This window comes from Ambystoma mexicanum, chromosome 6q (genome assembly GCF_040938575.1).
Source record: "Ambystoma mexicanum isolate Mex_15411 chromosome 6q, UKY_AmexF1_1, whole genome shotgun sequence".
Lineage (NCBI taxonomy): Eukaryota > Metazoa > Chordata > Amphibia > Caudata > Ambystomatidae > Ambystoma > Ambystoma mexicanum.
This window is the reverse complement of record NC_090937.1, coordinates 990,344,671-990,361,490: the sequence shown is the minus strand read 5'-3', so window position 1 is coordinate 990,361,490 and position 16,820 is coordinate 990,344,671. Positions and strand designations below refer to the sequence as shown.

The following is a 16,820-nucleotide window of genomic DNA, read 5'->3' as shown; positions in this document are numbered from 1 at the left end:
GTTATGTTTACAATACCCTATCAGTGAAAAGATGCTTATGTTGTATCTCATTATTGGTAGAGACCTGAGCTGAAGTGGGCTTCTTCTCGCAATACAAATATGATAGTGTCATGTGCGCTTATAATAGATACAAAGTTGTCGGGTGTGTTCTGCTAAGAGGGGAGATGAGCCTAAAATGCTTCATATTATTGCTGCACAAGTTATATATAATATGCTATGACACAAATTAGGCTACTGACATGGAATGTGCGTGGGGCTAGGCACTTATATGCGCAGGAACAGGGTGTAATTATACTTGAACCGTGAAGAAATATACAGCAGTACAGAAGTACAATATCCAATCACTCTCCCATATTGGTTATATGGGATGATGGAACCCCTCGGACCTCTATGCCTGCATGGCATATGCCCACAGAAATTGTATCGGATCCCCTCTTCAGGGAACAACTCTGTGTAATGCTGGGCTCCTTTTTGTAAGATAAAATTAGTCGTGTGGGCAGTTGGGGGATGGTTTGGGAAACTTTGAAAGTAGTGACAAGGGGTGAAGTTATTGCTGGAGCTGACGGCATACGTTGGAAGCTGAAGGAGGAGCTGGAAACTCTGGCAGCTGAAGTAAGTAAACTTGAGAGGGAACAACCTGGCACACAGGCGACTGAAGGAGAATTTAAGAAGGCTAGAACCCAGTGCCTAACGGCATGGGGGTGGTTATCAAGGTGCGACTATGCCAATAGAACAGCACGTGCACACAGTGAGGGCGACAGATCTGGAAAAATGCTTGTTGGCAATGCAAGAGGGCGACAGATCTGGAAAAATGCTTGTTGGCAATGCAAGAGGGAACAACCCAGAACACAGACCACTTTGATATATGATGAATGTGAGGCCCCGTGGCGAGCTCAGGGGTTAATCAATAATGTATTTGCTGATTACTACGCAAATAATGACCTCCCTTTCTATGGGCAAAACGCTGGGAAGCGACAACCTCCCAGAAGAATTTTATAAAACATACCAATATACATCAGCACCCATACTACTAAAGGTATTCAAGGAATCCTTCAAAAACAGACATACTTCCATGCACCTTGCGGGAACTATGGTGGTACTGATCCTTAAGCCTGGAAAGCCAGCCGAATGGTGTGATTCATACAGACAAAACTATGACATCAAATTGCTTACTACAATGCTTGCTGCATGCCTCTGCAGATGTGGTCCAATTTTGATCCATGCGGATCAAAATAGTTTTGTGCCTGGCCGCAACACTACTTTGAATCTACGGAGATTACAACACACGATCGACCAGACCAATGCCCGCACTGAACAATATGCGGTGGCGTCATTGAATGCAATTAAAGCCTTTGATGCAGTATAATGGGAATGGATAGATGCAGCGTTGCAGGGCTTTGGGTTTGGTGTTAATTTTACTCGCTGGGTCAAATTATTATATACTAACCCTACAGCTAGAGTAAGAACTGGCCGGCAGATATCGGGGCAATGGACTATTCAGAGGGGGATGCAACAGTGATGTCCACACTCACCCTAGAACCAATCATATTTTATCTGAGGCAGGAATATTCAGAGGTGGAAATTAATATAGGTTGTGCCATGCATCTTGTCTCTCTGTATGCAGATGACGTATTGCTGTACGCATGTCAACCACAACATAATTTGCCATTGATATTAGATGTATTAGATAGCTTTACTAGGCTATCTGGGATTACATTTAATAGACAAAAATCATGCCTTTTCCCTTTAGCCGGTTTACAAGAAATAGTTACAGCAGAACTGCCTGAGTTGGGTTTGTGTTGGGAACCATACACTTGCAAATATCTGGGCGTACAGATTGCACACTCCCCAGAAGAAATGCATAAACTAAACACTAGACGGGCAGTGGAGGGTATTAAATAATCAATGGCATTTTGGTCCCGCCTGCCCTTATCTCTCATGGGCAGGGTTGCTATAACTAGAATGATGACCCTCCCTAGACTTTTGTACGGTTTTACTAATGTACTTTTGTATATAGACACTCCTTTTTTCCGCAACCTTGAAAGCATACTCTGAGACTTCCTTTGGGGACCGAACAGACATAGGCGGGCAATCAGTGTTCTGTCTTTGCCTTATGAGGAAGGAGGAGTACAACTCCCACACCTAGAGTTCATTCTCTGGCCGCTCAGTTAAACTTCTCTACGAAATGGCTGTCAGACGAATTCACATCTGAGCATGAGCTGCTTAATACACTGGTGAAACCCGCTTGGCTCAGAGAGGTTTTATGGCTCATTAAGGACCATCAGGGACTTCAACACCTGGCATTAACTGTGGGTAGGCGGATTTCAGCTAGAACATTATAACTACTCAGTCTCCGACACCCTTATTCTCCCAATGCCCCAATCCTTACAGACATACGCAACACTTTAGATGAGCTAAAAGAAGTAAGATGTTGGGAACGAGCCTGTATTAGCTCTTGGGGTGACATGTATGAAAATTGAACATTTAGAGACTTGACTAATCTAATCCAATGGGCGGGACTACATAAGGGACAATTCTTGAGCTATATGAGGGTGGTGAAGGCTGCTAAGCGCAACTGGAACGGATGGCCTTCTGCGCCACAAGCATATGCTTTTCTGACGTTAATGTACTCATTGGAGGATGGTTGGAGACCTGTATCTAGACTATATAGGAGCTTGCTGGAGGGGGTTAATGTAAAATCAATTAATTTGAAGATGCGCTGGGAGGCCGAATTCGGCCTAGAAATCACAGACAAACAGTGGACATTTGTGCTGAGCTTTGTTAAGAACGTATCGCGTAACGCTAGATTTAGGCTTATACAGGTCAATGTGCTGCATCGTACATATATGGCCCACTCTAGAGTTGCCAAATTTAAGAAAATGCACCTTCCAATTGCCACTGGTGCCATCAGGACGGTGGCCACCTTTTGCATGTGTTGTGGACATGTGTTGTGGTACAGCGCTTCTGGTCTCGAATTAGGCAAACTTGTAAAGATGCTGGGATAAAAAGATATAATTGGAATCCACTTCAGTGTCTATTTGGCAGATAGCCTAGACTGAGCAAGCATAAGCACGTCACCAAATTCATGGATTTGGCATGCATAATAGATAAGAGATGCTTGGCTACGAAATGGAAATCGAAGAAGTGCCCACAATTTGGTGAGTGGTTTAGAGAATTTGCACGCTGGTTTACAGTTCAGACAATCACATGGAGTGAGAAGGTATAAGCTCATGGCGGGATGTAACATTTAACTTTGAATCTTGGAAGGCCCTTATAGACTCTGTTTCCTATCTGTCAGATGATAAACCACTGTGAATCCCCCCACGTAGGACATGATTTATTTCTTTAATATTGCCTACATGCATGATTCATGCCTTGATCTATGACTTCATCGAGGATGCGACTGTCAAGGATAACTTAAGGTACAAATTAGACACATTGAGATATTAGCAATGTAGATTTTAAATGGAAATATATAGGGTATATGTTTGTAATGTTATGTCTATTCGTATTTGTTGTGGTTTAATGCTGGCGGTAAAGCTGGACGCTGAAGTCAACTACATGTTAGCAACAAACAAATATAATTTAAAAAAAAATATCTGACGTATCAGAGAGAGACCCGCTTACCAAAATGTGTATGGTTAATTATGAGAAGCTAATTCATCAGATGGAATTGAAATTTGTCGGGCGACCTAAAAAGAGAATGGTGACTAATTCTGGTGGACTGTCACGAGTTCCTCCTTTCGCTCGCGTTTCTGCCACCTGCTTGCTTTGCTGTGCATTCAATATTGGGCTTTGCTTCTGAACCCTCTGACACATTACTGCGGTCATCGAGCTTCCAAATCGCCACATTCCCTCAAATCCAATTCACAAACAGGACGCTTTGTGTAGCAGCGGTTGCATGCGTGGTTGAAGCCTTCCTGGCTACCACTAATAGATTGGGGAACAGTAGTCGCATCTGTTGATTTGCCTTGTCAATGAGATGACCCCCAAATTAAGTGCGTCCAAGAATTTGATCCACCCACCACTGCTACTTAATTAATTTTTCATTCGAGTATTAGCTAGAATGTTTGAATATTTAATTGGAAATTATGAAGTCATGTGCACTCCCAGGAGTAGACTTTCCCAAAACCAAATCAATGTCTCATTTTAATCACTCAGATGTTTTGGCAAATGAAATGCATGCCTTTTTAAAAATGTATCTAATAGTGCACGTGGAAGTATTTCTTGTCTTGACTTTGCACCCAAAGAGCTATCAGAATTACAAGGCCCTTGTGAGGAGTCGTAACTTTCAGTTGCAGTAAAACAACTTAATTTAACATTCATGTTTGATGCATGTATTGTGTGAAGATGTTGGGAGAGCGTAGAGCTTCAGAGGGTGCGTACATCAGCAACAGGGTTTAGTGCTATGATTAAGTTAAGTGAGGCTCCGTAGAAAACACTGCTTCAATATATATCTCTGAGGTGTGGAGCAGGTGCACAGATGATTTATGGAGAAACAATGAGAGGGGGACCATTCCTTTATTAAGCGACAAAGGTCCTTCCTTTATTAAGTGACAAGGCCATTCCCTGACAGTGACTTTTAGAGATTTTACTGCAGTGGGTCTTTACTAATCTTCCAACATAGGAACCTATTTGCCGGGGGAGGGAGTTGGGGGGCATAATGACAGCTACTAGATATGGCAATCCTTTAAAGAAATGACATACACGTCTGACTGCTGTGCATAACTGGACAGAACAGAAACCTGTGTATCCACCTCATTTCGATGGTACCATTCCAACATGTGGCTGCCACCTCACCTGAAAAAATGGTGGAACAGCCAAGCCATCGAGTGGTCACCCAACAGGTGATGGGACCCAGAGACAGATCTTAGTTACAGTACATCCATGTTTATATACACAGAACCTTCTTTATTTTAGAAGCCTCCTAATACATTTTCAGTAAGCAACTAAATGGCAGGTGCATTTTAATAAATCTGTTCATGATGGATTGAGAACAAGCTAGTCTTTGTTTTTGTTGCTACCCTTTTTAGAATTTCTGCACCCTGGTCTGCTAACGCAAGCTGATCCAATGGTACGGACCTTAGATCCTTGCAACCGCTTCTTATTTTTATAGTTGCTGAGCAACCTTAAGCGTGAGATGCTCTTACTTCATGAACATGCGCAGAGAGGACCTGGTGCAAGATATGAGCAATAATGTCTTTCTTTATGTCGGTGAACCTGCTTGAACTTTCTGCTGTGCCAGTGGGTGTCACGGTGCTTGCCCCCAGGCATGAGGAGCAGACCAGCCTGCCCAGGACACTGGCACCCATGGGGACCTTTAAGGCCACAAAGGATTGCCTAAGGGCTTTCTGGACTCAGTCCTGGCGCTGTTGGCGCCAGGCTCATACTGCCTTCTCAGGCAAGGCATGTTACTGAGTAACAGAACCACGTGCAGCCCAGTCTGAGGCTGGTTGAAGGGATTACTTTACCTGGGGACTATTTTATAGGGTGTGGTTGAAGGGACTACTTTACCTGGGAACTACTTCTGGGAAGCTATTTAAACGACGCCCGCAGAACAGAACATGCTTTGCGTTATTATGCACTCCTGCAGCGTAACGCTCACCGTGTCTGCAAGCTCCTGTCTTCAGCCACACCCGTCCTGGTCATCGCGATCCGTGCCTGCAAAGGAAGGAGAGAGTGATTCTCCATCTTGATCGTCCAGGGGTCTCTGCATCTGCAGAAAAGGAACACCAGGTTAACCGCGCAGAGTAAGAACCACTTTAAAGACATTGAGCATTGTGCAGCGTGATACTCACCTGAATGCTGTTTGTTCTTGCGATCCAACGATGCCCACGCACGCGATCGCCGTCCCGGAGCTGCCGCATCTGCTGAAAGGAAAAGAAAACATCAGGTGAGCTGCACCTCTCTAAAGACATTCAATCTCACGCAGCATAGATACTCACCTGAAGCTGCATTCGCTTGCGGTTCCACGAGTCACCATCACACGATCTTCGCTCCGGAGGCACCGCACCTGCAGAATAGAAAAGGGACAGCAGATTAGTTGCACAGAAGAACAATATTGCATGTTTAGATATTATTGCATCATGCAAGTATAGTAACTTACCTTGGCATTCTACTCACCATTTCCGGAGGGGAGTTGCTTTTCATCTGGTGCATCCCAAAGGGGAATCTGCAAAGAAAAGGCACAAGAGTGAACTTTGGGCAACCTGAACTCTAAAGCAATTCATGCTATCTAGTATTGGCATAAAAACCTACCTCAGAGTCATCGTTGTCTGAAACTCTGCCATAAAGCTACATGATCAGTGAAGTTAACTGGATCCCTGAATCTCAACGCACCCCTGCATACAGTCGCAGGATGGAGAGCCGCCCCTCATGACATGAAGGCAAATTTTCCTTCGTGCCAGAAAGACGAAACTAAGCGGGCAAGTGCAGTCATTCATCACTTTGCTACGAGTCACGCTGGTGGAGACCGCTGCAGTCCAGCTTTGTTCCGCGCCCCTGTGGAGACCAGGTGAGCGTAACAGTGGGCCTGGAACCTCTGAGCTGCTCTTTCCATCGCTGAATCATCCAAGATGCTCTCCCGACCTGGACAGATTTGCTACAATAAAGTAATGAGTCCCTGATGAAATGCATTAGTGACGCAGCAGACGCACACTCAAGCATATCGATATCACAGGAGGGGGCCCAGAAAACTCGGACAGATTTTAATGAAGTGTGTGTTTTGTAAATCCAAATGGGAGTTTCTGTTACATTTAGAGCAACATTAATTGACTTCTAATTGGTGCCATGTGTGTGTGAAAGGAGAACTCCAGCACATCTGCTTTATGACCTGGAAACAAGACCCCATGGCAGGTATTCTAGAAAGACCGTTTTGTGGGATTTTGGCTCTAAACGTCTAGGTAAAGCGGCACGAAAATACGGCATGGCAGGACCCTCATTAACCGGTCAGACCAAGCCAACTGTTTAAAAAAAAAGATCTTCTATACCCAGACTTGGTCTGGCCTAACAAGCAACATGGAAGGTACTTGACCATCGTACTAACCATCGTATTAACCAAAAACATCCACTCTTTTTTAAATTGTGTTATGTTTTGATAAGTAAACCTTCTACAAATATACAAAGTCAAATACATTGTTTGCCTTAATTAACACATTCTTAAAAGTAATATAATTGATGAAAGTTTAAAAATACGTTTCAACAAAGCATAACATGCAATGGACAAACTTTAAGGTCACAGTAGTCAGAGGTGTATGAGAGCCACCCAGAATGTGGAACCAACGTTTTTTTTAGTCTACTGTGGAAACATTAGAAATTAAACGAGCAAAATACATATCCTGAATAGAATCTATGAATGGAGACATAGTAAATAAATCTTCTAAGGACTTCATGCAGTCCAGGTCCCTACAAAATCTAGATATAAGCTGGTTGGCAGGCAACCTTTGACAAGCACCCAAGGCCTCCATAGTAGGAAGTAGGTTTCATCTTAAACGTAAAAAGGTTAATCAACCCTTAGGGGATTTCATTAGGTAAGGAAAAATTGCATTAAAAGTTTTCTCAAGTGTACATAAAAGGTTTATAGGATTTGCACATATCAATTGTGTGTATCCTGTCCATGTGCCATAATCTTTTGTTTAACAAGTGTTGGATTCTCTGTTAGGTGGCAACATCAATTTTATCCAGAAGCCCATTCCAGCCCGCCAACCACTTGTTCAAAGTGGGGCAAGAGGATTTGATCATACATTTGTTAAGAATGCAATATAGAGAATCAGGAGGGGGTAAGATTATTTCAGTATTTTTTGACAAGGACTTCCAGCCTATCAATGCTTTCAAAGAAAGCAAGCCTAACTCAAACCGAATGATAGCCACTGGAACTCCCTTCGGCAGATTCAATATTCACTTCCAAAGATTTCCCTCTATTTTTGACCATGGAGTATAAGAAGGACAAGTTTACACACCATGGATAAGACAGGGTACAATTTCCCCTTTATAATATTTTAGCAATGGCATTGTGGAAAACTTGCCATATTTAGAATCTATTTTGTGAAGTTGAGCCGAATATGCCATGATTGAAGTGAGAAGGTCCTTCATCGATCTTAATGAACTACGATTTCTGATCGTGACACCCATTAATTTTAACTGACATACTTCTTCCAGTTTTCGGTTTCCTATGTACCAACTATATATGTCATCCGCGTACACTAAATCTTCTATGTGAACATGGCCTAATCTCGGAGGAAAGGATGAGCCCTGGCTGGCCTGGTGCCCAAATCTGAAACATATAAATTGAAAAGGGCTGGTGCCAGAACACCTCAGTGTCTCAGCCCTCTGAAGGTGGCAACCCCACCTGACGATATACCTTTCATATTCACGCAAATTTGGACTTGAGTATCTGTGTGTAGGTGTCAACTGAAAACTATTAGGGAACCAGGGCAACCTAGACTATCTAATTTCCTCCAAAACGTGGCTCTGTTTACCATGTCAAAAGCTTGGTTAAATCATTAAGAGCCAAGTATAACGGGGTACCATTAGCCCTTGCTTTTTGTTGGAGAATGGACAGGTTAAAATTAAGTGAGCTGCCTAGATCCTTTCTAAAGCCTGATTGGTAGGCATCTCTAATTTTGGACACCTCAAGCCATTCCTCAGATTCTTTAGGATAAGAGGCGAAAACATTTTGCTGGAAGTGTCCAAAGGGGCATGGTTAAATTGAATAGCGAAAATAGAACATTGGACCACATGAAAGGGTTACTTCTAAAAGTGACCATCGCCAGACCGTCTGGCACAGCGGCCCCGGAAAGGTTAGCTTTGTGGATTATCTGTAAAATATAATTTTTGTCAAATTTTAAGGACCATACTGCATTTTTGTGTATTAAAGAACTGTAGCATTTAGGAGGCACAGGCAATGCATATACCTGTGAAAAATGATTTTTACAATTGTGTTGTGCTATCGCATTTGCTTGAGTATAGATTTGCCAGGAGTCCAGGCTGTTAATTAAACACCAGAAACTTTTCTTCTGTTACAAACATAGCAGAATCGGCATATTTTCCTCTTCCTTTGTAGCATTAAATGTTTTTGATTTTATCCAATTTGTGTACTAATTTTTAAGTCATTTCTGCAAATGTATAGAAGAATGGGTTCTGCTTACAAAGATGTCTCAATTTTAATGTTAAGATTTGTTTCCTGTCATGTACCACCATGTTGTAATGATGTGTATCTGTAGATTGCCTGTGAAGGGAGCCTCTCAGATTATTTTCTAAAGAAATTGTAGTCATTAGTGAATGTATCATCCTCCCAAGTTTTATTGGCTCAAAGGAGGCTTCCGAATTTTGTCTTAATAATTCTTCGAGTTTATCGTTATATTTGATCACGGTAGATTGAGTCCAAGTCAATCTCGTTGACTGATAATTTACTGCTATGAGTTTCATGGGTTTTAAATCCTGTGCCAAATCCAAGCAAAGAGGAAATTGTAAGGAGGCATGATCATTAGTCCCAGCAGGAAGTAAAAGGAAAGGAGTCACAAAGACAAAAGGCCTCATCAGGGGTTGGGCGGAGTGGCAGAAATGTGGAGGTAATGCTATAACTGCCACATTACTGCTTTGCCCAATCCAGAGTTTGGGAGTTTTTGCTGGAGGTAAAACTCTCCACTTTTTGCCCATTTGCAGCACCATTATTGTAGTGCTAATACCCCTGGCGGTAATAGCGTTGTTACTGCCCCATAGGGTCCTATGGAGTCTACAAAAACTGGGGAGTAACAGCCTTAGCACAAATCAGGATCCAGCCCTAACAGCGCTGGACCGAATTGCGCTATCGCTATTTGCATTGGCGGTATCCCCGAGATACTGCCAAGGTCTTGATGAGGCCCATAGTCAATTATAGATGAAGACTGTCCTTTAGACCATGTAGTTCAAAGTGGAATATCTGACATGAACTTTTCATTTAACATATCCCCATATAGTCAGAAAATAAAGTATTTGTAAACCCTTATTTTTAGATGCAACATGATCAGAGGCTTCACCATACAATGGAATACATAAGCAAGAAGCATGAGAATCCCTCGCCACTACTATGCCCCCCTTTGAGGTCATCATCAAGGATTCTATAAGACTGTTAAGAGAGTCTACAAAATACAAAAACATGTATGGTGATGGCATGGGGATTCCAGTAGATGTCAATATCAAACATTGTCTGTGGACACCCCACTTAGAGTCCCTCCATGAATAATTAATAGCCAGAATATGGCTATCAATGTGGGCAAAAGATTGTGTTGGACAAGGTAGTTTAAACTTTATGGCAATAAGAGCACCTCCTGTAGGCCTACCCACTGGACCTCGCTGGGCCGGTTTATGATAGACGGAATAGCCGTCAAGCTGAGGTTTGTCTATAAGACACATTTATTGTAAAAGTAGAATATCAAACTTAACTTTGATAAGTTAATAGATTTAGTAGTGGCATTCACGAGATGATAGTGTCCAATGGCATTCCATGAAATCAAGGTCAGCGCCGGTCACTGGGCCGATCATGTAGACTTGGATGAACTAGGATCTAAGCTATGCACAGCCAATGATAGAGCCCGGCATTTCTCATCCTCATTCGAGCTAACCAAAGACAAACAATCTGTACATGAATGCACAGTACGATTATAAGCCTTGTTTTTGTCCAATCTAATGGAAAGCAGCTTAAGATGTTGTATCCAAGAGATAGGAATGACGAGGCTTCTTCCAATAAAATCTAAGCCAGTAAGTTAGAGTCAAAATGAACAATTGCTCTATCATTTTTGATGACTAATATGAATTCTACTTGAAGAATTCCCTTTGATGTTATCATCCTCACACGAGGGATTAAAAAAAACAGACTTAGAATGTTTGGTCTATTCAGAGTTATCTTCTGATCTGAGCCAAATAATTGCTCTACGCATACCCTGTTCAGTCGCCCCCAATCTTGACGAAGGGATCTATCTACAGACAAGCTGTGGGAGCCTTACAGAGCTCTTTTATCTACCATCGTCACAGACGCAGAGACCTTGTTAAATTTAGATTGAACAACCAAAGGCACCCGGGCTGAAATAGGAACGTCGCCGTCAATGCCATCTGAGTAAGTGGAGAGTTGGCTCAAGTTGTGAAAATCAGGCTCTTCCTCTTTTTTGTCACACACAGGCAACATATAATGTTCAACCCCTTAACTGCTGAGCATTAAACAAGTCTATGCAAAAAGGACAAGCATATTCGTCCTTAGCACTTAAGGGGTTAATGGAACCCTTTATGGTTTGAATCATCTCTGAAGTAGAAGGAGCCTCATTGCACTCGGTCATAGGGTCTACCTGCTTTGCCAATTTGAGCTTACTGTGTTTCGATTTTTTTGGCATTTTGTTCCTTGGAGGTAGGCTCTTTAACAGAAGCTTCAGACAACGAGGCTTTCAATTTCAGTAGAAATTTCATAGAGCCCAAGTTTTAACGAGGCAGTAGATTTTTCATACTTTTGGATTTTTACTCACATTCCATTGCAGATTTTTCAAAAACCACTAGTTGGAGATCAGAAGCCTCCTTGAGCCTGGTTAAGACAAGGCAGTTTATCGAATCACAGTCCTAAGGGGGCAATGATTGTGCAGATGTAAACAATGAAAAGAGGGCATTGGAGTTGGTTCATAAGAGAATGCTGAAGCTTCTAACACATGCGAGTTAATAGATATAAATAATGTTGGTGATCTGCTGAGTTCCTCAGAAGAAACTTTATTTTTAGCAGAAGTCATCCGCACTCCCACACCCTTTGCAGACACAGAAGAATGTATGGTCTCTGGCATGTTCAAGTTGATGAGTGTTTCCGTCAGCAACAAAGCTGGAGTATTAGAAGACTTTAGTAAGATCTGCTCTTGTTACATAGAGTTAACATCTGCTTTACTTGGAAAGAAACTCGTTATCTTTTGTCTATGGAGTGTTATCCCTTCAGGGAGTGTTTAATTTGATGTAAGCCGTCCAAGCCGGGAAGCCACTAATTTATGGATGGAAACTATCTCTCCCACAGGAGTAAAAGGGCGATCCTGCGGTGTGTTTAGAGGAGCCTTAGGGGCTGATTTACTGCAGAGTGCGAAGAAGGGTCCAGAGCGCCACGTCAGCTGCCACTAGATCCCACAATCAAATATACTGGATCTAGTTGTGTATGCAGGGTAATAACTGAGTCTTACCAGGAGCAGTATGGAGGCTCAGGCAAACTGCAGCCACTGACAGCTCAGACTGCACTCCTGCGGCACTCCACCTCGGCCCTCCCTGCCTGAAGGGCCAATTTAGAACGTGAAGGTCACAAGCAAAAGAGTCCACTCTTAGCAACATATTTCACCCAAAACGCCCCTTTTGGTAGTGCTGAAACAGGTTGAAAGGATAAGTAACCAATTGCCATTAGTTTATTTTCTAGTTTATTTGTTGCCAGGTTTCTACAGCAACCATGCGAATATTAAAAACAAATATATGAAAAAGAAGCACATAAATATAATAACACATTCACTATTAAAATATTCTTCTTATAAAAAATATTCTGGCGTTATAAAAAAACCATTAAATAAATAAATAAAATACAAAATAATATTCTCAAAAAATGAAAGCGAAGGTGAACCTCCTTTACATTCAATTGGGGTCGGTATTGGTGCCCCGCCTATGTTATGTCCCAGTCCTGAACTGTCCACACCCATTACAATTGTAGCTAGTCCAATCTAGGCACCAAATCAAGGTCTAGGAAACATTTCATAGATAAGCCAAAGGTCGGAGGTGGCCGTGCGTTTTTTGCCTTTGGAAGGCACTGAACATGCCTTTGAAGGGCAAGAAAGTAACTTTTGAGGTTCAAAACCCCAAATGTAATAAAAGTTGGGTTAATAGGGCAGAGGCATTTCATGTAATAATCCGTTGTTCGCAGAATAGATTGGAAATTCCGGTTAGGGAAGAGATTTTAGGAACTTGGTCCACAAGGCTCTTCTGTCGGTAGATTTCTTAGTTGTGAAAAAAAGCCTCTGACTTGGTCTATACATAAATGATCTGAAAATATGTTGCCTGTAGGCCTGAGCATGCGCTCTGTTAACATTGCTTTCCAGCCTTTATTTTGGTGAAATGGCGTATGTTCATTTGGAACTGTCTATTGCTGTTTGTTAAAATCCTTGCTTAATTTGTAGGGGTGTTTGACGGGGCTCAGCCCTGGCACTTATGTTTGAGCCCCGGGAACTTATTGTCTCAGACTCACTTTAATAGTCAGTGCATCCATCAACCAACACGAGCAGGTGCGAGCCGTCGTGAAACCCCAAGCTTGTCAACACTGTGGGGAGCAGCTATGGGTGGAGGCAGCAGTGGTGGGGAACTGGCCACCCACGTTGTCACAGGAGTGCTAGAACATATTTGGGCCCTGGCACTCATTTATTTTACTCAGACCTGCTTGCACCAATTATTTAACTCTATAAATGGACATTAGAAATGGGAATTTAAATCTTTCTCTGTTTATTTCTTTTGTGGCAATAAGGAGTAAAAGATGGGCTAATGGTTGTGACGAAGGTGTTGGCTGTCCATTGCACACAGAAGTAGTGCTGTGGGATGACGCTCATTCCAAAAATAGATCATTCAATCTATCTAAGGGTCTCATCTAATGTAAGTGAAGCACCAGGGACCTGCCTTAGTCAAGGATATAGAAGAGTGTGCTGTCTGGAGAATAAAGTAGCAAAGGCTCCCCCAAACGGGGTACGTAGTCTACGTAGTCTGAGAAAGGGGAGCTCACCTGACTACTGTGCACACTTTAAGTGTTGTCTTTTCCTGATTTTTCTTACAGGCCGTATCTAAAACCAATGTCTTTCAGAACATCATACGTGAACACATATGTGCCAGTTCACTCAGTTTGGAACCCTTTTAAGGATAAGAAAACTCCCCTGTGCAAGAGGGCTGGGCTGTCTTGCTGCGCTCCCTTAAATGGAGAATTATACGTGTGTGCTGTGTGTTGGGCTAGTATTAAAAGTAATGAACACAGTCACATATCTTATTCTATGGCAGGATTCCCACTCAGGAAGGTCTTCAACCCCGTTTTAGCTCGCTGTGCCTTTCACAAAGGAGAAATAACTCTCCATTTGCATAGCAGTCTCGCCCCCTTAGAAGGGCAGCCCAGCACCGACTTGCTAGGCAGTTATCAGCAACCCAGACATGTGTTTTAGCCTTGTAGGGAGAGGTGAAGCAGTGTCTTTCTCAGCCCGGTGAACCGCGAGTCCACATCTGAATTGCTCTTGGTAATTTAGGCTGAATCTCCTAGTTGCGCAAAACACACACACACACACGTGTTTCAAGGGCTTGTTTTGCTTCCCAATGTGGTCCGTTCAATGCTTATAATATTACTGCACACATCTTTCTACAGATATATGGACGAAAAGGCCCCCTACTGTACATTATAAGGAGACTGCAAGACACACAGGAGGTCAGGGACCAAGCAGAGACACCAGGATTACGGATGACGTGTTTTATAAGGGCAAGGAACTCTTGAGTTGACTTGCAATATCCTTTACACATGGTAGGCTGTATTTTATTTCTTATAATACGTTGTCGCACACACTGTCATCCCGTTTGACACATAGCCCCTTGCTTAATCTAACCTACGAGATCTTCCAGTTGATACATATAATCAATGTGGAATCTATTTGGATAAAAAGCAAAACATAATAGGCAGATTGTAATGTGTTGCAGAAAATATTTTATGCTGTTTAATAAAATGCATATTAAACCGTTTTGTGTTTTAAAATAAATTACAACTTACAGATAGATTCTTGCTATCCTCCAGCAGGGAACAAACTAATCAAATCATACCACAATAAACAGCTCCTAATCACTTGATGGCTGCAAAGTGTCTCGGGAGGATAGCTCAGGGGCAATGGGCTCGCCTTGGAAGCAAGACGACATGGAGCAACACAGGTTCGATCCCCGGGTCCGGATATTAAGTGCGTTTCAAATAACCTATCATATCATAAAAGCTCGTTTAGGAGAACGGTATCTGAAAAGCCAGTCATGGCTTTAATTAAGTGCTGCATTGACTGCTGGAATTCTGCTCTGTGCTGCCACAAGCAGCGGGCATTGTGGCGCCACAACCAACTCTGATTACAGTTGCAGTAGTGTCATCGTTTTCTTATTAGCGGTCAGAAGTGATGTCCCAACTAGCCTGTAATAAGAACATGATTTACAGGTTTGTATGCTGGTATTGCAGGCTGCCATGCGTTATAAAGCAATTACTAACGTAGTTACTCAGGGTCATGGTTATTACTGTAATAATTAATAGATTTCTCTTTTACTGGGCACAGTAATTATAATATGTGGGCAGGATGGTGGGGAATTTCAGATACTCCTTTGATGTGATTGTGGGGTGTCATTCATTATGTGCTAGTACTTCCTTCAGTGTTGTGGACACGGTCACTAATATTCACCCCTGATGATTTTCAGAACTTGAAATCTCTCTGATAGCATTGTACAGCCACTACACTGGTCTGTGTTTTTTCAAGCATGTGCCTTTCTCTCTTACTAAAAGGCTAAAGGGGTAGAGTACATGAAGATGGTCGTGAACTCTGACAGTCCCCAGGCTAAGCACTTACGCTATGCTGCAGCATACAACCTTGGCAGAGCCTACTTTGAAGGTTACGGCGTTACACATTCAGATGCAGAGGCTGAAAGGTAATCAATATCACATTGTTCCCACAAAAAAGTACATTTGTTTGCCTTATTATCTTGAGTCGTAGCGCTATTAAATGTATTCAGAAAATGCAGGGAATGTTTCAAAATGGACGCTAATGGCAATACATTTTGGACATATCACTCTGTCTGGCCACTTGGTTGCCAAGGAATTTTGGTAACATATTCTGAAAGGTACCTGCGTATATTCTCGTAGTCAGGTTGGCAGTGGTTAAGGAACACACCCTTGGTGTTGTGCATGTTGATTGTTTAGTGTCCCTGACTGAAGGATGTTTATGGAGAGGAAAACAAGGGGGGGCTCTGCATTTGCTCTCACAGTGAGTCGGAGGAAGTTGTCTGTTGGTGTCAGTTTTAGCAGGAGACATAAGGCTCTATCACGAGTTGGGCGGAATCCCGGCGCTAATTGTGCCGGGATACTGGTCAACGCTAATAGCGTAATTGTGCCGGGATACCGCCCAACGCTTAGAGCGTTACCGCAACTCGGTCCAGCGCTCTTAGCAGTGGATTCCGAGTTGTGGCGGATGTTGCGGTAAGTCCTCATTCCCATTGAGTCCTTTTCGGGGCGCTATTAGTGCCGAATGTGACCTTGAAGGCAGCGCATTCACCTCCAGTTCACAGCTGGAGGCGAATGCCCCGGAACCAGGGATTGGGCAGAGCAGTAAATGCTGTGGTAATAGCGTTGGTAATAGCGTTACTGCCGCATTTCTCCGCTCTGCCCAACTCATTATGTCCCCCATAGTTAGCAGTGATCATGCGTCATCAGCGGTGTCTCTACTGGGAAGGCACCCAGGCAGGGGAAGCAGTAGTCGTTAATGTTAGACCTACCCCTCTGAAGAGACTGTTCTATTGGCCTGGCTATCACCTCTTTGTCAGAGCTCTTGCAGGTACTGTTGTATAAATGGTACTCACAGACACATGTACATTGCATATGTCCATTTATAAAATACATCCAGTAGGCCCATAATATATCAAGTGGAGGCCCCACCGGTGTTCACCTCCCAGGCTTCATCTTTCCAGCTGTTAGTGGAATCCTAGGTTAGGCATTCTAACAATCATATACACACACACAGATTCCACGCAAGACATCACTCACTCTGACATCATTCTCACTCAGCATTCAACCACACAGA

General features: G+C 42.8%; 1 protein-coding gene across 2 annotated transcripts in view; it reads left to right on the top strand.

Moving 5' to 3' along the window:
- LRP2BP (LRP2 binding protein) overlaps positions 1–16,820 on the top strand; it is a 376,290-nt gene that overhangs the window by 180,070 nt on the left and 179,400 nt on the right. For both annotated transcript variants that reach the window (XM_069631511.1, XM_069631512.1), the window contains exon 5: positions 15,530–15,672. In XM_069631511.1, coding sequence (XP_069487612.1) covers positions 15,530–15,672 — 143 coding nt within the window. The remainder of the gene's footprint in view (positions 1–15,529; positions 15,673–16,820) is intronic.